The sequence below is a fragment of the Haliotis rubra genome, unplaced genomic scaffold (assembly GCF_003918875.1).
Source record: "Haliotis rubra isolate DU_JTF1 unplaced genomic scaffold, ASM391887v1 Scf572, whole genome shotgun sequence".
NCBI lineage: Eukaryota > Metazoa > Mollusca > Gastropoda > Lepetellida > Haliotidae > Haliotis > Haliotis rubra.
Window position 1 is genome coordinate 365,370 of NW_025767271.1, and position 25,793 is coordinate 391,162.

A 25,793-nucleotide genomic window follows, 5' to 3' on the forward strand; every position below is an offset into this window, starting at 1 on the left:
GTCGCCCAATCTTGGTGACAAATCCACTTGTAAACATGGTCACTTCATGCCGATTGTTTCGTTGCATTTTTGTGTAACACCACACTCTGCCATATTCCCGCTACATATTGGTGTTCTGTAAATAATCAAGTCTGTACCAGTCTGGGATTATGTTGACATACTTCAACCAAATCAGCAAAAAAGTCATAACAGATATTTTTCATATGTATTGTGAAGTTGAAACTAGATTATGGTGATATATTGGAGGAGTGCAGAGGACTGTTTTAGGTGACATGTGATAGATGGCAGGTGTCAACATTGTAATTTAAGTAGGAAAACATATGTACAAACTAAACTGTACTATGCACTTGTCAACCATGCTTCTCAAATTGTCTGAAGCATAATACTATGTAAAGCATGTCAAATGTTTGACTGTACAGTTTGGAGGTGTTTTGGGTGATATTTGTACTGTGTATTATAACATCACGGAGGCCATATATTCATGTTCCTTGTCTTGGTCAGACCACCACAGGACAAGATCTATCGCCCCAGTTTGATGTAAAATTAATAGGTTTAATTGTTGATATGATACAGTGCCTCAACCACCAGGATGAAGGAGGTTGATATGATTGTTTAACTGTGTTAGTATTGCATACATTATTTTATTTTTATGTCTGTTGTAGTGAAAATCGTTTTTGTTTTAGCCCCAGAAAATGAAGACGATGAAGGGGCTGAGGACTTTTTTCAAAGAGTGAGTACAACTTTACCCAAAAATGATTCTTTGATACTGTGATTGAATAGATATTTCACAATGTTTCATTGGACACATATGTGAGGAAGGGGCGGTGGGGTAGTCTAGTGGTTAAAGCGTTGGCTCGTCACGCCGAAGACCTGGGTTTGAATCCCCACATGGGTACAATGAGTGAAGCCCATTTCTGGGCTAAAAGCGGCGTAAAACCAAACTCAGTCAGTCAGAATATGTGAGGAATGTCTCAGGAATAGTGTAAGAAAATCGAATCCCAAGAATAATCCTAGGATATTCCAGTAAGTCCTTGTATTCCCAGGAAGGAATTCCTGAGAAAGTTTAGCAGCTATAGTCAGGATTAGGTCAGTTAGGTTGGTTCGTTGGTATGTTGTTTTATGACGCGCTCAGCCTTATTCTAGCTGTATGGTGCTTGTCTGTATACAATCAAGTCTGGACCAGACAATCCTGTGATCAACAGCATGAGCATCTATCTACACAACTGGGGTACAATGACATGTGGCAACCAGCGAGCCTGCCCACCCAATCCCATTAGTCCCCTCTTACAACAAGCATGGGTTACTGAAGACCAATTCTCGGATCAAGTCAGTTAGGAGAGTGTGGATATACTGACGTAGGGTTCTTAGTTCTCTGTCATTTGTAGCTCGTATTGTGGAACTGTTGTAGTTTAAACTATGCCATCTGTGAAACTACTGGGATAATTTATGTTGTTTTGTGTTTTTTTCAGATTATGGAAGAAACAAATACTCAGATAACATGGCCGTCCAAATTAAAAATAGGTGCAAAATCAAAAAAAGGTGAGTTGTTTGATTGTTTCAGAACCGGAGCCAGACTGTCTGGATCATCAAGATGATGATCACATTGTCTAAAATGTCAAATGCCCTGGATAACAGATCAACCTGCAGCAAATGTGTGATATATACTCAGCTTCATTATTGAAGGGTCACGTAGGTATGTAACGTGTCTAACGTGAACACATGGTGACAAGCGTCAATAGGTCTGGGTATGGTGACAATGTGATTAACAGTTGAAGAACATGTTGTTTATGTCAGACTGGCTTTATGCATTTATTGAATTGGAAAAATGGACATGTGTTTAAAACCAAGAAAGTATGAAAAATTACACACAACTCGGGGATTAGTGATGTAGTGTAATTATACTTGAGGTACTGAGAGTGGTCAAAAATGAATAAAATAGGGTCAGTCAAATACAAATTTGATTTTTCTTTCACATACACTAGGTAGCACGTAGACATAATATTATGTCTTATGTAGCTAATATTATGTGTTATGATAGCAAGGTTATAACTCAAGTGCTGAGTTATAACTCATATCCCAGCAAGGTTATAACTCAGCAACACCAGCGATGCTGCATCATGATGCACAGTACTAAACATGTACTCTTCCAGGTTCTCATAAACTGCCTTCCAAAATACTATGCATGAAACCATTTCTCTGAAATCTCACTAACATACTTCTACAAGCTCACAAAAATATTGCTGATGTCAGCACAAGTTACATTGTGGAATCTATTTGTTAAGGCATTAGCTCGTCATGCCAAAGGCCTGGGTTTGATTCCCCACATGGGTACAATGTGTGAAGCTCATTTCTAGTGTCCCCCGCTGTGGTGTTGCTTGAATATTGCTAAAAGCGGCGAAAAACCTCACAAACCTCACTCACTCACTCACTCTCTCACTCTCACACTCCTCACTCCTCACTCACTCACTCACTCACTCACTGACTCACTCACTCACTCACTCACTCACTCACTCGCGTTGATTATTGCTCATAATATCAATGAGTTTCATATTGATTGTCAGATCGAGACACTCACTATGCACTCATTAATATGGTATTACCTGTATACCACAATACTTCTTTCATACAAACAATACATACTGCAATATATTTGTTGAGAAATGGTCTGTTGGGTTAAAAATATGGAAAGAAGTTGCAAGTAAGAAGAATTATTTTTACCTGAATATGTAGAATATATGATCTGCATGTACAATTAGTGTTACTGTGTAACACTTCAGCTCCCAATATCTATACAGGTACCCGAACTGACATATATTGCAATACAGTTTATTTACCAATACAGCCATTTTATTATTATTATTATTATTATTTCTTTGGTGAAAACAAAGCTGTCAGGTAATTGTTTTGTGGAATAACACAAGAGCTTGTGAAACACCTAAAGACCAAATGAAGACGTGGAATGTGTTCTGCCCCAGTCTAATACCAATATCCACCAACCAGCGAGGTGTTCTGCACAGACATGTCCGGGCCTTGTCCCACTGTTATCACCAACTTTGTTTATTTAAGCTAATATTGAAATTAAATTGGAAGATGAAAGGCAGCTAGAGAACACAAAGTTTGTATATTCTAGTTTGATGGATTACATTGGTTGCCAGTTTCCATGTGGTTCCATGGCTTAAACCCCTTTGTTTCTAACATTGACTCCAGCCTTCAATTGTTCTGGTTTTGAAGGTATGTTATTGGTGTGCAGGGAATATTTAGACAGGCCTCATAACTCTTGTTGCATTAGAAAGATAATAAACAGAAAATTTAAGCATCGCATGACTCACTCACGCCTACTGAATCAAATGTAAGTAGGGGCACAGTTTAAATTCTTCTTACTCTTAAATCATGTGGTGTAATGTTGAGTTAACATGTAGCTCCAGTGAGATATTATGCTCAGAGAGGTGTATGCCAAGAATAAAGTGCCTGCTAGCTACAGAATTTAATTTCTGTGAACTTGATGCAATAAATATGTTGTTTGAAAAGAAATAGAGTGGGTTCACATTGGATGGGATGTTTATTGTATGTCATATACGTTGAGGAGAGACTCATTAAATTGATTTATTAACCTTAGCCTTGATCCAACTATTTTGCTCAGGAAAATTTCTTATCTTGAAAGCAGACAGATTGTCAATAAAAATCACTGCCTTGCTCAATAAATTATATATTGTAGCGGAATCAGTCATCAGTTGTAATATTTCTGAAAGTGATTTAATAGATGTTTATATGTTCCATGCGCAATATGCCAATTGTTTCCAATTATCGAGCTTGGCCATAAAAACCAGTTGTTGACATCACGAGGAACAACCCATGTCATGTGCTAGGTCACACATTATGTCATCGCAACATTGTTTGTTTACTTCTTAACGCCAAAGGGGCGGTAGGGTAGCCTAGTGGTTAAGACATTCGCCAGCCACGCCGAGGACCCGGGTTTGATTCCCCACATGGGCACAATGTGTGAAGCCCATTTCTGGTGTCCCCTGCCGTGGTATTGCTGAAATATTGCTAAAAGTGGTGTAAAACTAAACTCACTCACTCACTCACTCACTCTTAACGCCACACTCAAGATTATTCCACCTATATGGGAGTTGTGTGAAAATAAGACAGGACAAGACAATCCAGTGATTGACACCATGGAAATTATGATAGTGAGTAAGTGAGTTGGATTTATAAGAAAGATAGAAGTTTTTTTCTCTGTCACATAATTATGACACAAATAGTAAGATCTGACTGCAGAAACACATACCCTCTGTGAAAATCCCGGTCAGAACCTTTACCCTTGTCATAGAGGCAGATGGGATTATATTGTCAGACAACCTGGGGTGATGAATCATATCTCACACATGTGGATTATTGGTCATGATATCAATACTGGATTGGCTGGTCAGACTTGATTATTTACAGATTAATGTGATATGGGTGGAACATTGTTGAGTGTGGCATTTAACAATAGACAAACAAATTCTACTTGGAAATTGACATCAGTGTACATGTGAAGAACGGCTGTATACTCCAATTTCTTCATTAACTGATAACATATATTTAAGTCACAATTATTAGACAAAGAATGCTTATGTTAGATTAAATTTAATGTAGAAAAATCTGAAATAAGTAGAAGTCATATTGTCTGTCATGCCCATTAGCATTGAATAACATCGGTTTGTTTGCATGCTCGAGGAACCTGATTACATTATGGCCTTCTGTTTTGTTAGCAATATAAACTTAAGATGAAAAAATGTGAAACAAATAAGTATATATAAAGAAATGGTATAAGGCTCAATTCTAATTGAAGTTTGCCAAATATTTTTTGTCTCTTCACTGACATAGAACAGTCGTTACATTCAGATTTGAAATATCTGTTTGTTTTAATACCTCCAGCCACAGTTTGCTCTTTCAAACACACCCACTGATTGTCAATTTCGCCTCTTGCTAATTTCTCTGTCGGCTCTGTGTTCTATCATTAATGAATCTAAACATTAGTAAATAAAGTGAAAGCTTCTTTCCTAAAATATGTTCACCTGTGGGATCACTTTCTTCTCTTTGAAAAATCCTGGGATGCTCCAGGCTAATTTGTAGTGAATCATAGTTATATTTGTATCGGCATTAAGTGCTGGAGTAATGTGACCCAGCTCGTTAACTTGCTCTCACCTTGATAAATGTAACAGGTGTAATGATGATCATTGTGATAAAGAAGTGTTATTCCAGACAAAATGCTTTTAACATTCTTTTTCTGTGGATTGGAGGAACTGCTTCCCACTCAGATGTCTAATTGTACCGCAGAGTTGGTTTTCTTTTCACAAGCAGTTCCTGAAGGAATTTTCATTTATCTTAGAGCCTAAAATATATTGAGTGGAATTGCATGGTGTCACAAGCTGGAACCAGTGGGTAGTTAGACTAACGCTTAGTCTCTGAATATATAATTTTGATTTTGATTGTAACAAATAAACCCATTCAAACTGAAAAGTAGCCTAGGGAGACTAGAGATTCAGAACCTGAGGAAATCTAGACTTGCTTTATTTAGGGCTTGAGCACTGCAGAGAGGGCTTGGCAGTAGGGAAAATAATGTGGTTCAGGGACAGTGAGACAGACTAGTAGGTAGTCAGTATGTAGATTCACCATTCTTACTCTCTGATGAAACAAGGACAGATGGGTACACAGTACACCATGCTTGTTTAGGGGTGGGAAGTTTGATTAGAAAAATGCATTGAATTGTCTATGTGCATGTTCAACAAGTTGAAGATAATGATAGTGACACCTGTGGTAGGTATGAACCAAAAGATACATCATGGTGATCACCCTTCTGAGTGAATACCGTCATGCCGAAGGCCCGGGTTCGATTCCCCACATGGGTACAATGTGTGACACCCATTTCTGGTGTCCCCCACCGTGATATTGCTGTAACATTGCTAAGAGCGGTGTAAAACCCAACTCACTCACTCACTCACTCTGAGTGAATACCTTATCATTTGCTTTTAGTCAGAACATATTCAGAGACTCATCTACACTAGAGTACGTGATACATACTCCCAAGCCTCTAATCTCCCTAGCATACAAGTGACCTGGTAAAGTGTTTACATTTTAGGTTTACCATCATGTAGAATTGGGGTTAGGAATTCTTTTTTGTTTGAATATAAAGTTGATACTACCTTCATACTATTGCACTACTCAGATAGCAACCCCAACTTGTCACCCCAAGCTTCAGCAAGGGCCTGCAGGACATATTCAGAAATTTCATTTATACTAGACTGCAGGATTAAACTCCTTGCATGTCCAGTAATTCCCTGAAATAGGTACTGACCAAAACTTGAGCTCACATGGATTTGGTGGTGTCATCATCTGTTTGTGCCATCACCCGCAGGTTAGCATGGTCCAGACCTGATTCTATACTGGCCATAGATAAATAATAATCACACTGAACAGCATCAACTCACTCACTTATGCTATTTAATCCAACAAAGGTTGTAAACTGTTGTGAAGAAAGTAGTATTGTCATGACCTGAGGAATTCTGGGTAAGAGCAGGAATGCTTGTAAGAGACGAAGTTAAATGAGTTGCCTGGTTACACAGCATCATGTCACAGCTGTATAGATTGATGCTCTTGATGTCAATCACTGGTCCAGACTTCAGTATTTACAGATAACCATCATCAAATTATACCTGGGTACTGTTTTATATAATTAATTGTTAAGTTACTTAATACTTTTTAAAACTGAAATTGGGTATTATTGTAAACACAAAAAATCCCTCAGACCTGTTATGTGTTTAATAGGAGTGTTATTTTGGAGCCTTTTTAGTACAAATAAAATCAGTTATCATCAGGATCCCATGACAATGAAGAAGGGACATGTAAAAAACAATAAAGGTGACGATAGCTCAAGGGTTGTCCAAGAAGAAAGAAAAAAGATATATTCTTGTGCATTTGTGGATGCAAATTCTTACCTTAAACAAACGAATTGCAACAAAGGTCTTTATACTGTGCCACAGTGAAGCTCATGCTGCATCAGATCAGAATTTACATAAACCTAAACATTCCAATCCTGGGAACTGAAACATATGAGTGAAAAAAAATCTATTTCAGAGAATTCTGCATAGAAAACATTAACTGTGTACTGAACAAGTTGGAAAAAGGTATGGGATGGGATAAAAAAAATATTATGTGCTAATTGTTATGGACAGTGCGCCGTGAGAGCCGAACTATATCTGACTGTTATAAAGGCTTGATCTGCAAACAACAGTTAGTGACCTTGTGTAACTCCCAAATATCAACAGTGTTTGGATATCATGATAAAGCAGTGAACCCTTAAACCAAATATGTTGATATTAGAAATTTTATATCCTATTGCAAGTATATGACTTAGGAATTCTCCTCCAGTCAGCACAATGCTATATAACATACAAATACACTTAAGCCTCATCCATCAGTGATTGAAGTGCGTTATATTTCGTATCATCTAGACAATAATTCACATATCCCATGTGGCAAGGTGTGCCTAGCAAGGAAGGTATTCTAGATTGTGACAAGGCTTATCAACATTGTGATACAATGTTAGCCAATATCTATGGGATATGTGAGGGCACTGTCTCTTTCCCCTTATAATCAGATCAGTTTGGTTATACAAGGTGATGACCTCTGGCTGATAGGAAAGCTGTGTTGCAAGCTTTAAGCTGGGGTGTCCAATAAATATTGGTTTTGTAGTGTTCTCATAGGTTTACAGTCGACTAGAAAACTTTTTGATTTTGCTAGAGTTGCTGGTAAAGTATATTTGGGTGTACATGGTGAATGTGCAATAGGTTTTTGTTGTGTTTGTAGTTAAGCAGGTTAAGACAATATTTTTGATAATTTGGTATATCTTTGATCTCTTTTTCTCAGACACCTGCTAGCAACTCAGTTGGATAAGGATTCATGAACATGTCTATGCTGTGATACAGTCAGAATTGTACAGATGCCATTGATTCAGTACAGATTTCCTATCATTCTGGATAAGATCAATTTTCATTTATTTTTACCCTGGTTACTGGAAAATCTGTGTGAGTATGCCAAGAAACTTTGGCTGATTTTCTTATGCATAGACATCATATATTTCCTAGAATATTTTGATTTTATGAACCATGCTCTATCATCCTCAGTCAGCAGTACTGTGTGTCTGTAATCCATATCGTCCTTATCGATACTTGTCAGCTGATGTCCTGTTATTAAATCATTACAGTAGACCAGCCGAGCCTCCTTATAAACCCTTTACTGCCTTGATCGCCTGATCTGTTGCACTGCTGCTAATTGAAAATTGATGTTAGGCAATAAGATGTCTATGGACGCGCCTTTTAAGTCTCATGTGTAACCCTTCTCCCATGACCTCATTGTTTGTGCAACCCGTTTTTGTCGTTTCTGCATATTACAAGATGAGAGACAACCCAAACAGCTGATTCTACCGGCAGTTACACCCAGTCGAGTATTTCACGCGACTAGTAATTATTAATGATTAAGACAACAAGTTTAAAGTGAAATTCTTCAGAGGCATTTAGAAGTTGGTGTAGTGATATAAGACAAATCTTATGGATAACAACTTCTTGATTTATTTTTCATAACGTTTCTGTGCTAGTTCTTGACCCTTCTTCAGGTGGATGAAGAAGGGGCAAGAACTAGCCCAGAAACATAAATCAAGAAGTTGTTATCTTTAAGATTTGTCTTGTGTTAAGTTTAAACTGTATCATATTTCCAATTATTACAGTTACAAAATCAACAAAATAAATAAGTTATTATAGAAAAAGGACATCAATATGTACTTTTTTTGCAAATTAAGAAACATTAGTAAAATAGAATTGTTTCATGGTTATCCATAAGTTCTCAAAATATAGATGGAAAGTATTTGAATAAAAGTATCAAAGTGGACAATTTTGTTGCCAGCTGGTTAGCAACAGCCCTGGCGACTTCATGGTGCCATGTTTGGTCGAGAGGTGACATCAGTAATCTTGACCAATGGCAGAAAGCTCTATGATTTAGGTACCAAGATTTACACCCTTCTGAACCATGTGAAAAACAACCCACCTGTTATGAGTTGCTACAGGTATTTAGTCTGTGCTGACAGATATATGCATGATCTTCTTTAGTTTAAGAGCAGGTGCTTGACTGTGTTACACCAACAGCGTAACCTACACAAACACGTGTTCTGGAGAATCTGATTGTGAATAGAAGAAGTCTGTTTAAAGTGACCAGAACATCTGGTGATGCTCATGTACCAAAATATTCCACGCAATGCTGCCCAGATGGATTCAAGTCCGAGTCATCTAGATATAAAAATGTCAGTGCCAGAGATAATAATCAGCCTTCATTATCTACTGAAACAGATTCCATAGACGTCACTAGCCATATAGTCTATCTCACAGTCCCTGAACACGCTAAATGAGGCAAGTCTAGATTTCCTAAGGTTCTGAATGTTCCATCTCTCTTGGGCTCCTTTTAATTAAAATTCTTACATAATTATTTGTTCCTCTGATTCAGTTAATGATTGTGAAATGTAGAGGAAAAAAGCGTCTGTTTAAACTTGATTGCTTCATGTTGTCCAAACGTTTGGATTACCGATTCATGGGTGTGTAGCCATGGTAGTAATCGTCCCCTGTGACTGAATCTGGTATTCCTTGGATGGAAGCAGGCCCCCTGTGGCCCTGGACTACATTGTCCTGCTGGTGGGTTATCACCAAGGTTATCATCCTGGCCAAGGGTGTCAGTGTGACATTGGTAATGGCCTCCTGGACAGCTTGCCACAGAGTTGGTCAGATGCTTGAGAATGTGTCAGTGTGATAACACTTGATACTCACCGGCAGTATTCCCTAGTCCATCACACTGTATCCTTCATCAATCATATATCTGTGTTGACACTGCTTGAGGAAGTGATAACCTCCTCCTGGCCTGTACCTACATTTCCTCCCTTGCTGGAAGACTATCAGCTGACCCTTCAACACTATTCTACAACATAGATACTTACTTCACTGATGACCCAGTTGGTTGAAGCGTCAGCAGACAAGCATGCCAGTCACCAATGATTCTGGGTTCAAATCCCTTACCTGCTATCATTGTAACTCCTTGGTTTGTCAGGAACCACACCCTCAGTGGATTCACCAAAGTTGGAAAATGTTTGAAATTCATGTGAAAGTGTTGAACGTTATCCCTCATTAGGTGGAGATGCCATGACTAAAATACCTTTAAAACTCATGCACACACTCATGCATGCACACACTCACTCACTCACTCATGATAACCCCATTAGGATTCTTGGATCTCTAGCTACCAATGAGAGGTGACAAGTGGTCCGCTTGTTGACTTGTTTGATAGCATTGATTGCTCATAATATCGATGACTTTCATATTGATTGTCAGATCGAGACTGTTTACAGGGTGCCGTCATGTGGCTGAAATATTGCTGACTGCGGCATAATAGAGCAAACAAATACCCTCACAAAAAAAATAAGGAAGTAGCATTCTCCATGAGTCAGCAGTTCCTGCTTGTTGGTAAAAGGAGGTGATACGGGGTTACATGGTGTATAATTGGTGGTGTGTATGGATAATATCTGGGGACAGTCTGAGTCATTCCTATAAATTATGATCTTTCATCAATATTTCCTTGACTTTCACCCTCACATATTTATCAGACTTTTCTCAGTGGGGGTTTCAGGTTAACCTAGGTCCCAAGCAATCTATGGGGCCATAGAAACACTGAACGGACAAGGTTGTCTGATTTGGTGACTTGGAGCATTGGATGTCATCCAACCACAATAGATTGTTTAGGCAAGATACGATTATTTATCATCACCCATCATATAGATGGAACATTGCTAGTGTGGCATGAAAGAAACAAAACAATTCCTCTTTCCTTTCATGATCTCCTTTATCTCTCCACCTCTTCATGGACTATCTCAACTTTTACCGTCTTCCTTCTTATCTCCACTGAACTCCATCCACCCCTCTACCACCCACCACCCTGATGTCCACACCACCATCGCAGCCAATGTATTCCCCTGTACAGACTCAATAAATCACACCCTATCATGTGAGTGTTTGATTTACCCTCCGTTGGGTTGGTTTAGACAACTGTATTTTGATAGTGAGATAATTAGAGAAAACAATTTACTCCCGCCTCGACCCCAAGAGAGATAGCTAGCATGGAGTTGGAGACCCTTCACAAACCTTGCAGTAGAAGCCAGCCTTGCTAGTCCCTGATAGTTTCAGCTTCTGCTGGGTAACTGGGATTATTTTCCATTGCCAACTTGTCAGATCATGTTTATTTTCTCTCAGCTGTTTACACTGGGACTGATTTGGAAGATAAGCTACATGCAGAGCTGTTGAATGTGCCATCATAACATCAGGCTATTTGTCATGCTTGTATTTTACAGAAATGTATGGAATTTTTCTCTTGGAATATACCTGTTCTCTGTGGTGGCTCGGGAGTTACTACATTTGCTTAAATTGAAACAAATTTATCTATTTCATTGCTCTCATTACTTTCCAGACGATTTAAACCAATGATGGTTGAACTTGATCATCTTCATAGCTTTTGAAGTAATATATACAAGCAGCATTCACCTCGATCTCAAACCCTAGAGTATTAAATGTTATTCTGGGAAAGTGATTTGTAAGCCTGGTTTGGCAAGCACTTGTTTCGAACACATTCTCACTTGAGAAGGGAGACTCTGTAAATTGTATGGATCGCTGGATTCATTTCAAGCTGTAAGTCACTTTGGAAGCTCAGCATCTTTCACATTTATATCCCAAGCCATAAAACCTCACACCTCTCACCAGCACACACCAAGGGGCTGTGTTTTTCATAATTTTGCTTGTCTGAATTTCTTCCTAGTCAGACCTCCAAGGGCCAGTGAGTGTATGATTGACAGGAACAGTCTGTCCTGCCTTAACTTCCTTGTGTATTCTAGAGACTGAAGTCTTCATTAGCCAGCCTTTATGGCTGACCCTGGCAGTTTCTGATGAACCAATGCAACAAGTGGCAGCCATGGTATCATGGAGTCGAGGGGAGTACTGGTTTGGGCTAACTCAGTGATTTTAGCAGTGCAGCAAGACAAAAGTCTATGATTTTTGCTTTTACTGTAGACAGGGTGGTGGGGTAGCCTAGTGGTTAAAGCGTTCGCTCATCACGCCAAAGACCCGATGTAACAGGCCAAACTTTCCCCATGGCCAAACCTTCAACGGGGAAACTTTGGCCTACAGGGTTTTACATGACACGTGATTCCTGCGTATTTGACGCAACAATTTTCTAAAAGACTCTCAAAATGTTATTGTATGAGTCAACTTGACGCAAGTCTTATGAGTGACCCTCAGAATTCAGTTCAATAAAGTCGAAATTTGATAAGCAAACAATGATAGCTTTCGTTTTATTGCAAACTGTATTGAAAACACTTGTGATATTAACAGAAAGTACGGGAACACAGAGTGGCTAAAAATAGAGCGGTAAAGATACCAGCCAATAACATTTGAGTATGTCATTCACTATATTTAGACAGCCAATAGCAGCTGAGTACGTCATTTGCTATATTTAGACTATGCTTAAGCATTGTCGATCCTGCTAAGTTACAGCAAACTTTTGTCGATCCTGCCAAGAAGCAGCGGACTCGTGACTTGTTTTTCGGTAATTTACGCAAGAAAAACGAATCTCCTGACGTTTCTAATGATGAGCACTAAAACCCACTGCTAAATCATAACCTGTGATATGTGCATTTGGGCAAAAAATAAATCCAACCCCTTTACATTTGCTAGTCAAAATTTTCAGTGTGTAAAGATCAGTGTGAAGCACATTTCTGATGTTCCCCGTGATTTTGCTGGAATATTGCTAAAAGCCGCGTAAAACCAAACTCTTTCACTCTAAAGATCACCTTGACGCAGTTAAAAGTCATGAAATTCAACAGCATTTCAGCACATCTGTCAAAAATGCAGGAAAGGCAGACATGGTTCACCGTAGTGACCAGACTGATGGTCACATTAAACAAATGCTTACTGTTTATGTCATGGCTCAAAACATATTACTGCTGATACTTGTAAAGATTTGATGACTCAACAAGTTATCTACAGCAAATTGAAGCCCCCGTAAAGAGCAGTCCATACATTGGCCTTATGTTTGATGAGACGTGTGACATCACCACAGAAAAAACCCCTTGCAATTTATGTTAGGTATATTGATAGTGAACTCTGTGTGAACCTGCTGGTATACTGGACTTTATGATTTTGATTTACACAAAGAAATATTACACTAAAATTTTCATGACTCCCAAATCTTGAAAATGACTCCTAAAAATAAATATTGTGAGTTACCATGACTCCCATTTTTCAAAGTCTGTGTAAAACCCTGCTTTGGCCTAGGACAAATTTTCCCCGGGGGAACTTTAGCCAAGGCCAAACTCCCCTCCTCTAATGTTCACAACCACTAATTAACTAATCATCCTGACTGATTTGACAAAGTGATGAACTGTAACAGACATTGCTGATTTCTACTACAACTGGGCCAATTTTACAAATAGAAATTATGGATTAATTTTTGTTTTTAAACTTGGCTCAGTTGCAGTAGAAATGTAACTGCAATGGTAGATATACAAGTTTGTAAATATTTTTCTCAGCACTCCACTCCACTCTATGTTCTGTGAAGTCCTGAACACAGATGATCCTGTGCTCATCATTGATGTAACAAGTGCTGTGCGATATCAGCTTACACTGGCCCACTCCTAAAGAGATGCCAGTGGCTGGCTTCTGCCACCACCACAACACAATGAAAGAATACGCACAAGTTGCTGTGTCAGCAGCCTTATAGATCCTGCCCACTAAACTGAGAATAATGTTACTGAACGAAATCTTACTTTCTCCATCTTACTTTCACAGAATAAGGGATAATAAAAAAGGAGCCCAGAAACTGTTGTCATTGTCATTTATGAAACTGCAGTGATCTGGACTTGCCTATATTCTAGACTTGCATGACAGAATCTTAACTCACATAATGATCTCCTGTTTCCTGTGTTTTATTCTGGGATAACATCCATGTTCTTGCTAAGGTGGCAGCATGTATCATCTTCTGTTATACAGTTTTGTCAACCATTTTCTGGTGATATAACTAGTTGTGCCATGTTCCTATGGGTACATGTGTGGGTGTTTTCAAGCTGGTACAGATGGCTGTACTGTGTTATTGGGCTGGGTGTACCATCAGCGAAGTGAAGAGTGGGTCCCTGTTATCACAGTGTTAAAGCTGAGTCAGCTGGTTGTACCATGTACCTGACGGTACAGCTGGCTGTACCATGTTATTGGCAGGGTGTACCATCAGTGAAGTGAAGAGTGGGTCCCTGTTATCACAGTGCTAAAGCTGAGTCAGCTTGTTGTACCATGCTTCTGGCGATACAGTTGGCTGTACCATGTTATTGGCAGGGTGTACCATCAGTGAAGTGTAGAGAGCGCCCCTGTTATTACAGTGTTAAAGCTGGGGTCAGCTGGGGTTTAAGATTCTGTAATTACATCTCAGCTTGGAGGCATTGAGATAATGCTGTTCACATTATTTTTTTAAAAACTGTAGATTTCCAGCAGCCTAGGCCAAAAATAAGAATGTGATTGTTTATCTTGTGTTATGTCTCATTCTGGAGAAAACAGTTTGTTTGAAACCTTCTTCAGATGGTGTGAACATTTCACAGACTGGTTGAGACGGTTAGATAGTACAGTAAAACAACACTCAGGTTCTGTCAAGACCTGTTCGCTATTTATGAATTTTCAATGATTTCATTGATAGAAATATCCTTATGTGATCCTCAGTGTGTTCTACTGACTGAAGGGGCGGTGGGGTAGCCTAGTGGTTAAAGCGTTGACTCGCCATGCCGAAGACCCGGGTTCGAATCCCCACATGGGTACAATGTGTGAAGCCTATTTCTGGTGTCCCCCGCTGTGATGTTGCTGGAATATTGCTAAAAGCGGCATAAAACCAAACTCAGTCAGTCTACTGACTGAAAACTGTATGCTGTTCATCATGCCGCCATTATGGAGAAGTTGATTCATTTCTGTATATACCATTGAAGATAAGATGACCACAATGGCTGATGGCTACAAATTGAGTGTCAATAAATGAATTTTTCGAAGAAAGGTTCCCTAGTGGGACCTGGCTTGTTTTGTTGGAGGAATCGTTGATTAAATTCTTTCATTGTTGGCTGTCTAGTTGTTGATAATGCTACGGTAATTATTACTCCCCCGTGGAAGATACTGCAGTGCAATATTTTTACGGCAATATTACAATAGTGTAATACCGCTAGATGTATGACGTCATAATGGTTCACAGTTAGGACATCACAATGCTAATACCGCTGTCGCAATGGTACTAGACCTTGCTTGACTCACGGAAAGCTGAGAGTCATCACACTGTAGGCAATTTCGCCGCAGTTTCTATCAATTTATGTTGGAGAGTAATAAACAGAATACTAAACTCGCTTCTGTGAAATACCATTTTTATTAAACTCGTGAAAGATTTCAATCGTTTGATACCAAATCATTAACTCATTTAATAAAAATTGTATTACACGGAAGGTCGTTTAGTATCCTCTATGACTGACATAAGTCTATGTTAAATTATAGGATTTATGCCATAGTGTTGAAGCTGATTTGTCTTAAGAGAAACATGATCAGGAAATAATATTGGTCAGGTTGTTGGAAATAGGAATGATTCAGATCAACAGGTTGGAAGGTGGGGTTGGGGGATATGAGACACAGTAGGCCACCAGCATTCTTTTGAAATGGCTTACATTCAAGTTCTGTTTTCATTTCTAATCATGATCTTTCTTACATATTTGGAAATATTTGTCTGAAGTATATGGTTGCTCCTCATGCTATCTCCAATGGGCAGGACGCGTGTAGTGTTATCGTACATTCTTCATCAGGACATTAAACACGTGTGCCTAGACTTCCTTCAACACGAAAGTGGTACCACAGATAATACTCCAAGGGCTATGTAAGTGCTATTCTAAACATTGTTCTAACAGCTGACAATTTTAGGCTGGAGTTAGCCTTGCTCCAAGGCTGTACTGAATGCTAGTGCATGGATGTACAGTAATTCTTTTCTTTAAAGAGGCAAATTTAGATAAGCGGACACTACAAGGACTCCAGTCTGTTATTTTTATATTTTTAGAAATTATCATTTAAACTATTAATTATTACTTTAGATACTTGTGCAAGTCTAGGCCGGAGGCCATGTACATAAATGGGTTAAAAGTTGTTGAAAAGGTTGATGGGTCTTTTTTTGTTCATTTTACTTGTTTTTTAGTTGTAGCAAAGACATATGAATGCCACTGAATGAAATGCTACTTGTATGTTTTTATTTGTGGTTGGTGTAACGTACTGGTCTGTGTGTTTGCATCTCATATCAAAGATGTACGTTTAGTAGTAGTTGCTCATACTTTCCAGTTCCTGTTGACACTCTTGGGTAAACACTTGTTGCTGCCCCATGGAACAGTGGGGTTTCATGTGAAACTCTGAGTTGGAATCGTTCTTCAGCATCACATGTGTGACGTGAAACTCTGAGCTGGAATCGTTCTTCAGCATCACATGTGTGACGTGAAACTCTGAGTTGGAATCGTTCTTCAGCATCACATGTGTGACATGAAACTCTGAGTTGGAATCGTTCTTCAGCATCATATGTGTGTCGTGAAACTCTGAGTTGGAATCGTTCTTCAGCATCACATGTGTGTTGTGAAACTCTGAGTTGGAATCGTTCTTCAGCATCACATGTATGTCGTGAAACTCTGAGCTGGAATCGTTCTTCAGCATCACATGTGTGTTGTGAAACTCTGAGTTGGAATCGTTCTTCAGCATCACATGTGTGTCGTGAAACTCTGAGTTGGAATCGTTCTTCAGCATCACATGTGTGTTGTGAAACTCTGAGTTGGAATCGTTCTTCAGCATCACATGTATGTCGTGAAACTCTGAGTTGGAATCGTTCTTCAGCATCACATGTGTGTCGTGAAACTCTGAGCTGGAATCGTTCTTCAGCATCACATGTGTGTCGTGAAACTCTGAGTTGGAATCGTTCTTCAGCATCACATGTGTGTTGTGAAACTCTGAGTTGGAATAGTTCTTCAGCATCACATGTGTGACGTGAAACTCTGAGCTGGAATCGTTCTTCAGCATCACATGTGTGACGTGAAACTCTGAGTTGGAATCGTTCTTCAGCATCACATGTGTGTCGTGAAAGGCTATTAACAAGTTCAGATGGTCAGGCTTTGCGATTTGGTTGATGCATGTCATTTTATCCAAATAACACAATGTGCGTGCAGTTTCAGTCACTTGATCATCTGGACCAGACTCAAATATTTACAGACTACCATTATGTAGCTGGAATATTGAGAGGTGGTAAACAACAAGAAGCAAGCCCGTGAAGAAATAGGTACCTGGTACCCTATGTTTGTGGTAAGAGTTGACTAACAACTAGAAGCAAGCCTATGGAGAAATAGGTACCTGGTACCCTATGTTTGTGGTAAGAGTTGACTAAGAACAAGAAGCAAGCCCGTGGAGAAATAGGTACCTGGTACCCTATGTTTGTGGTAAGAGCTGACTAACAACTAGAAGCAAGCCCGTGGAGAAATAGGTACCTGGTACCCTATGTTTGTGGTAAGAGTTGAGTAACAACAAGAAGCAAGCCCGTGGAGAAATAGGTACCTGGTACCCTATGTTTGTGGTAAGAGTTGAGTAACAACAAGAAGCAAGCCCGGGGGAAAATAGGTACCTGGTACCCTATGTTTGTGGGAAGAGTTGAGTAACAACTAGAAGCAAGCCCGGGGGAAAATAGGTACCTGGTACCCTATGTTTGTGGTAAGAGTTGAGTAACAACAAGAAGCAAGCCCGTGGAGAAATAGGTACCTGGTACCCTATGTTTGTGGCAAGAGTTGACTGAGTTAGGACAGGATGGTTACATCATAAGTCATATACTGATATGTACTCATATGGCAATCATGGTTGCTCATGCTTTCGACCATTGGTTTAATCAAGTATCAGAATATAGCAAGACTATGGCATCAGTGTGCTGACTTGCATAGTCATGAATGACAAGTAACATTTCCTCGTCGACTACTACTATAACCATAACCATAAAGGTGGATGGTTACTCTGTAACAGATGATTTTTCAGGGATAGTGAAGAAAATTAATTTTTAACCTTGACAAGTGAGTGAGTTTAGTTTTACGCTGCTTTTAACAATATCCCAGCAATATCATGGCGGGTGACACCAGAAATATGCTTCACACATTGCACCCATCTGGGGACTTGAACCCGGGTCCTTGGCATGACCGCTTTTAACAATATTCGAGCAACATTGACCACCAGAAATGGCCACCCCACCGGCGCGGACGAATAACGCCCTTAACCCTGACAAGTGACTGGATAAAACTTTCACATAGCTGTATATGCAGTGATACTGTGTGACTATATTGCCATGCTATACTGTCTCACATGAATCAAGTAGCACTAAGCAATCGATTAAGCTCCCTGTAGGAAACAAATTGGAACTAATCTCCATTAATTTCTTCCCTTTCAAACTATAAATTGCCTTGTGTTCCTATTGTGCTGAAAATAGTATACACAATCTGAAGAGAGTGGATCACTGCATGTTTTATAACAGTTGTATACTGGTAGTGTGTTAGGTACTTGCGAGACAGTGAGTTATTGGTTTATCAATAGACAGGTATCAAGTGTCATACACAGGTGTAAACACAATCAGCTGATTTTATAACACTTCAGCCAATCATGTTGCCTCTGTCAGGTGATATTGATGGGCCGTTGTTGGGGTTAATGATACCGTCCTTCCGTCAGGTCCTGAGTTGTCTGGACTGGCTGTTACCTGCACATGTACAGGTTTTATATGGGGAAGGGGGACAAGGTGCAGGGGTTGAATAAACATGAGACTTGTAAAGGAAAGGTAAGTTTTAAGACACCCACACCCCCAAAATTTGATAGTGAAAATGTAAACACATCAAAGCGGCTCATATTTCATGTGGACTTCTCAGTGATTTATAAGCTTGTGGTGCGGCAGAACTTTCCAGTTTGTCACGTTGAGTGGGTTTTCGCGCAGCCCAGTGTTTGTACTTGTAGAATGGAGGTGTTGTTTGTTTTCTGTGGACAAATGTGACAGTAGGAGCTGATTCTGTGGAAAAGAATGACAAAGCTGTTGTTTAATGGTTTTCACTGTAAACCTGGAAAGGTTGAACTATGGAATTAGGATGTCAAAGTTTGAAGATTTGCAGATCTGCTAAGATGATAATTCAGTCAGTTGCTGGAAACATTTGCGAGATTATTAATGACCAATGTTGAGACAACATAGTGATATTTCATGGTAATCATTAGTAGAATATCCATTTGTAGAATATTGATAAGAATCATTGTATTCCGACTTTGTGGATTGATGCTCACACACTGGATTGTCTGGTCCAGACTTACCTACAAGCTGCCTTGATACAGACTGAATTGATGAAAATAACCAAACAGTCACTATGACCTTTTTCATGTGAAATTAATTATACACATTGTGGTATACAGTCAACTGATTGACAGTCGGTAGAGGTCAGTATGGCTTATATTGCTATGATCTGGTCATCTGTGTATAGTGCTTGACAGTTTCGATTCCACAGCTGATGGTTTGTCTGCTCCAGACTAGATCAGTTAGCTGGAGCGTGTCACCTTGTCCATAATGTAGTACAAATCAAGTCACTGTGTCTCATGTTATAGTGGGGGCGGTGGGGTAGCCTAATGGTTAAAGCGTTGGCTCGTCACGCTGAAGACCCGGGTTCGAATCCCCACATGGGTACAATGTGTGAAGCCCATTTCTGGTGTCCCCCGCCGTGATGTTGCTGGAATATTGCTAACAGCGGCGTGAAACCAAACTCAGTCTGTCATGTTATAGTCTTTGGGTGAAGGCTAGATGATGCTTGTTGATGATCATGACTAAATAGCAATAATGAAGCAGTATGTGAAATATTTTGTGTATTCTGGTTCTAATAATGTTTACTTAATTTGCCTACCAGTATTGAAGTTACACTTGCTATGCTCCCTCTGTTCTTAATTTCATAGTATGTAAGACACATAACCATCATGTTATGTCAAGTCAGTACAGTCAGGCTGCGTTAATCCAAACACTTCCGTTTAACATCAAAAAACGTTCAGATAGTGAAACGTACGGACTACTGAAACGAACCGTTGTGTACACCATTACAGTAGTCTTGATTTGACGATGACAAACAGCTTCATTTTAATGGTGCCAGTTGCATTTGGACAAGTGAGACGTATTAATTAATTAAAATCACAAACTAATGACATGTTCAACTCACTTATCAATTACCATTTAAGTTTACCGATGAAGATCGGCGCTAATCAATGGTGCTCAAGCGGTAAGGGGATTATCCAAACCTTTTTGATGTACCACCGGATTAATGAAGCAAAACCAAGTGTAATGAGCTAATCCTTTACCGCAAATTAACGTCCGGATCCAGAGAGTGAACACCGGATTAATGAATTAACAGTTAATGAGTTTACATAGTAAACAAGATTGGTTACAACCAGCTACCGCGGGAATCGGATTATCGGGGTCCGGTACTGTATAACCACCTGTACTATTTTCCAGCAGGTGCCCCTTGCTCCTTTTAGAAACTGAATGGTCATAAGATTTCCAAATACAGTAAACTACAGATATGACAAACTCAGAGGGAACACTTGCTTTAGTTTGTTATATGCATTTCAACTAAAATATGCAGTTGGCCAGGACAAAACAAACCAGTTTGTTATATCTGTTAATTTGCTATAAATGTGTTTGGTATAAACTTGGACTAGACCCCCTATGACAGCTCTTGCATTTTATTATTGGTTACAGGTTATCCCTGGTTACAGGTTATCCCTGGATACAGGTTATCCCTGGTTACAGGTTATCAGGTTATCCATCGATACATCTTATCCATGGATACCCGTTACCAAACAGACCTAGACAATAGGGGCTTGGTTGGAAGAATTTTTGTATATTTCACCGAATTTCTGATTTGATGGGGGAACATCTTGAAAAATTTGAATCACATTGTAACAAAACATAAAGACAGATAAAGGGTACATTTTCAATTATTTTTGAATGACAGATAATTTGAAGTTGCAGGTAATATAAATTGTTTTAGAGTCTGCAACAAAATGTTGTTTCTGATGTGTTCCAAATCAATGATAAGCTGACATGTTAATTTACGAAAAGAAACAAAAGTTTGTGAGAAAAAAAGTTTAATCTTTGAAATTGTCAATGGAAGGTTGCCCAAACAAACTGTTTTCTTTCTTCAGACCCAATCCTTTCCTGAGCTCATATCGAGATTGTCTTTGTGGGTGTTGTAAATCTCACTCACTAGAGATATCAGTGATCGTAACTTTGCTTGATTACAGGTGTGGGAGTATATATCAGTGGTAGCTGTCACAGTGATTACATGCAGGGTTACAGCAGGGATTGATTCCAAGGACTACAGGTGTACATAAACCAGATACCAATGACACTTGATGATCAGCACCACATCCTCTCACCATGCTCTCTCATGCTACATCCACTCACATATTGTTGTGATAAAGAAGTCAATTATAGAAGTGGTCTTGTAATAATGAAATCTGTTATAGAAGTATCCATGAAATAATGAAATCTGTTATAGAAGTATCATTTGGATAATGAAATCTGTTATAGAAGTTATAGAATCATTGGGATAATGAAATCTGTTATAGAAGTATCATTGGGATAATGAAATCTGTTATAGAAGTATCCATGAAATAATGAAATCTGTTATAGAAGTATCATTGGGATAATGAAATCTGTTATAGAAGTATCATTGGGATAATGAAATCTGTTATAGAAAGTATATCATTAGGGATAATGAAATCGTTATAGAATCCATGAAATAATATCATTGAAGGATAATGAAATCTGGTTATAGAAGTATCATTGGGATAATGAAATCTGTTATAGAAGTATCATTGGGATAATGAAATCGGTTATAGAAGTATCATTGGGATAATGAAATCTGAAAAATCGGTTATATCATTAGATAATGAAAAGTATCATTGGGATAATGAAATCTGTTTTAGAAGTATCATTGGGATAATGAAATCGGTTATAGAAGTATCATTGGGATAATGAAATCGGTTATAGAAGTATCATTGGGACAATGAAATCTGTTATAGAAGTATCATTGGGATAATGAAATCGGTTATAGAAGTATCATTGGGATAATGAAATCTGTTATAGAAGTATCATTGGGATAATGAAATCTGTTATAGAAGTATCATTGGGACAATGAAATCTGTTATAGAAGTATCATTGGGATAATGAAATCGGTTATAGAAGTATCATTGGGATAATGAAATCGGTTATAGAAGTATCATTGGGATAATGAAATCGGTTATAGAAGTATCATTGGGACAATGAAATCTGTTTTAGAAGATCAGTTATAGTTATAAGTATCATTGGGACAATGAAATCTGTTATAGAAGTATCATTGGGACAATGAAATATCATTGGGTTCTGTTATAGAAGTATCATTGGGATAATGAAATCGGTTATAGAAGTATCATTGGGACAATGAAATCTGTTTTAGAAGTATCATTGGGACAATGAAATCTATTATAGAAGTATCATTGGGATAATGAAATCGGTTATAGAAGTATCACTGGAAAATGTTAGGATCAGTTCTCTCGCTGTTTTCAACCAATTGATTTGCCTTTGCAAGTGTTTGTGATAGTGATCCAGATAGTCTGGAAATTCTTACCTTTTTGTGAACAGTTTGAATCATCACTATATGCTGGTGGTTCAAGCACACGTGCTTGTAATGTAATTAGAAATGTACTGCATGCAAGCACACGTGCTTGTAATGTAATTAGAAATGTACTGCAGATTGAGGCTAATGTTAGCAGAGATTTCTTATGCGTATAGGAATTGTTTTGTCATTTTTATTATTAGATTTCAATGTCCTCTCAAAACATTTAATTTGAAACATTATGTACATAATAAAATTTAAGCTCATTTATTTAATACATGTTTGAGAATAAAGGTCATCCAGTGTGTTTCTTTCTAAGTTGGGCAACAAAAATTGTCTTGATCAGGTATAAAGGAACTAATAAATCTTTGAATGTGGAATCACACTTCAAAAACTTTTATGTTATATCTTACAACAATCTGCTCTGGTAAGCAAATACATTAATCAAAACTCGCCCACAACTTAGATGTAATTGATACCATAGCAGTTCATTATACTTTTCCTTCGCTGGAACTTACTGCATGAGGTACAAGAATATTTATTAAGGCGATTATTGGCCACTATTGGCCAATAAGCTTTATTTTCTTATCTTTGTATGATGGATTTTTTTATAAATGACAAATTATGATGTTTATCTACAAAATAATCCCTAAATTGTAAGAAGGCATGACATAAGAGACCTTCAGTACTTTACTGCACAATGACATTTGGTATTAGACATACTGAAACAAACAAGTATGATTTTGACAGTGTTTCAAGACTCTTGTTAGTCACGATATGGCTGAAATACTGCCGATGTGACTTAAAATCTTCACTCACTCACTCACTCAAGACGTTGTTAGTCACGATATGGCTGAAATACTGCCGATGTGACTTAAAATCTTCACTCACTCACTCACTCAAGAAGTCAGTCACAATATGCCTGGAATACTGCCGATGTGCCTTAAAATCTTCACTCACTCACTCAAGACGTTGTTAGTCACGATATGGCTGAAATACTGCCGATGTGCCTTAAAATCTTCACTCACTCACTCAAGACGTTGTTAGTCATGATATGGCTGAAATACTGCCGATGTGACTTAAAACTCACTAGTCACTCAAGACTGTTGTCGTTGTAAATATCATCAGTTTGTCCTTACATTTGACCAAGCATTCATCAACGATATCTTAAACAGTTTTGGATATTACAGTTGAAGTATCATGTTCCTAGGGCTGCAGGCTGTGTAATAATACCTCACAGATACACCTCTCAGATGTGGAGTATTTCTCATATTCCCACTTGGCAAAAACCTCTCAACATGAAGTAGAACTTTTCTTTCAGTGAGATCTGTTGAACAAGGTAACCAAAATACAAATGTTCTTCCGATGTAGAAGTTACTTGATGTTTGTGTATGCGAGGAGGTGTAGTATGTTGTTGTTGGCGCTGTCTCAAACAGACAAGACACTTAATGCTTTATCTGTACAGCCAGTCAATAGTATTTCCATTCATACATGTTACTCTCTCAGGGTTTATGGAGCCGTAATGTACACGAATACATTTCCCTGTGTAACTGAGGGAATTAATGTTTCTATCAACAACTTAGAGGGGATGTATTTTGGGGGGATGCTTACAGAAAACGTAGACATGAAATAAATGTCCAAGTACTCTCTAAACAATCATGAATTTCTCAGACTTTCATACGTGTGAAAGGACGTGTTTGGGCGTAATGCTGTTGACATGAGTAGGAAGTCAGTTTTATGTCCTGACAGACTAGTTTAATGTGTGGTGGAATGGAGTTCCAGATACTGGGCAAACACTGTTAATTCAGGTAGTTTCATAAATGCAAACAGTTACCGTACCAACATCAGGTTAACATTTTACATATGTTGGGCAGAGTTGGAGTTTGGATAGAGAGTTGATATTACCCAAGCTACACCTGCAAGGCCAGATGTCTTTTAAATTCAAAGAATAGGTCTATTTTGTTTCAGAAATAACACCTTGCAAACTAGTGGTGGAAAGTTTCACCCCCTCAACACACACACATACACACTTCCTACCCACTAACAATCCCCCCTTCTCATTCCCCTCCCCCCACCTGAATTTCAAAATGGCATTTTGCGTATACGTTTTAGTTAAGATAAAAAGAATCAGTTGCCAGAAATTGCTGAGTTACACATAAATTATTTGATTCTTCTGGGGTTGTCATGAATCAATGATTTAAAGTCTATTAAACTGTCAGACCTTTTTCTATTACTGTCAAGTTTTATCACACAAATTGACCATTTTTCACCATCTTGACAAAAATGTTAAAATGTACTGGAGATAAGATTGTTATCCGACTTTTCCTGTTTGAGACCTTTAGATGACTTTCTTACCCAGGTGTAATAGTGTACTTGCTGGTGTAGGGAGCTGGTGGTGACAATCTTATCTATGGCCATGAGGGTTAAAATAGTTACTCTATGTGTAGACACATTGAACTGTATATTAACTGCCCATCAGATGTTGTGATATGTTTCATCCCAAAGACGGGCCAAAATACAGATGTATGTTTCATAACCAACAGTCTCTTTTCATTCATCCAGTCATCAAGTTTATTTTTTGTATGATTGTCAGAAGATGCTTTCTCAATGGTTGTTGGATAGGCATTTCTTAGAAGTTGGCAAATTTCTTGATGATGAAGGATGAAATCCAATTCCTATCACAGTTTTGTTTCCCATGAGCTACAACACATTAACTTAATTTTGAAAGGGAAAGAAACATGAATTAATGGTACCATCAGGTGTTTTACTTCATAGCTGAAAACGGGATTAATACAGGCTTCAAGAGCTGATAAGGGATGGTTAAAGGAATTTGATGATTGTTATGTAATATAATGTTTGCTGGAGGGTATGTAAGATAGATTCTGGTGCAGATTTACTGAAAAACGCGCTATGCAGAGTTCTGTCCCCTAGCTGTTGCAGGATACATTTTTCTGAGGTTTAATTCCTGATTTGTCTTGCC

General features: G+C 38.5%; 1 protein-coding gene across 1 annotated transcript in view; it reads left to right on the plus strand.

The window, feature by feature from the left end:
* Positions 1 to 25,793, plus strand: part of LOC124254483 (protein bicaudal C homolog 1-B-like) — a 139,612-nt gene that overhangs the window by 41,359 nt on the left and 72,460 nt on the right. Inside the window, exons 2-3 of the mRNA XM_046688292.1 lie at positions 684 to 730; positions 1,470 to 1,539. Of these exons, the coding sequence (XP_046544248.1) occupies positions 684 to 730; positions 1,470 to 1,539 (117 nt within the window). The remainder of the gene's footprint in view (positions 1 to 683; positions 731 to 1,469; positions 1,540 to 25,793) is intronic.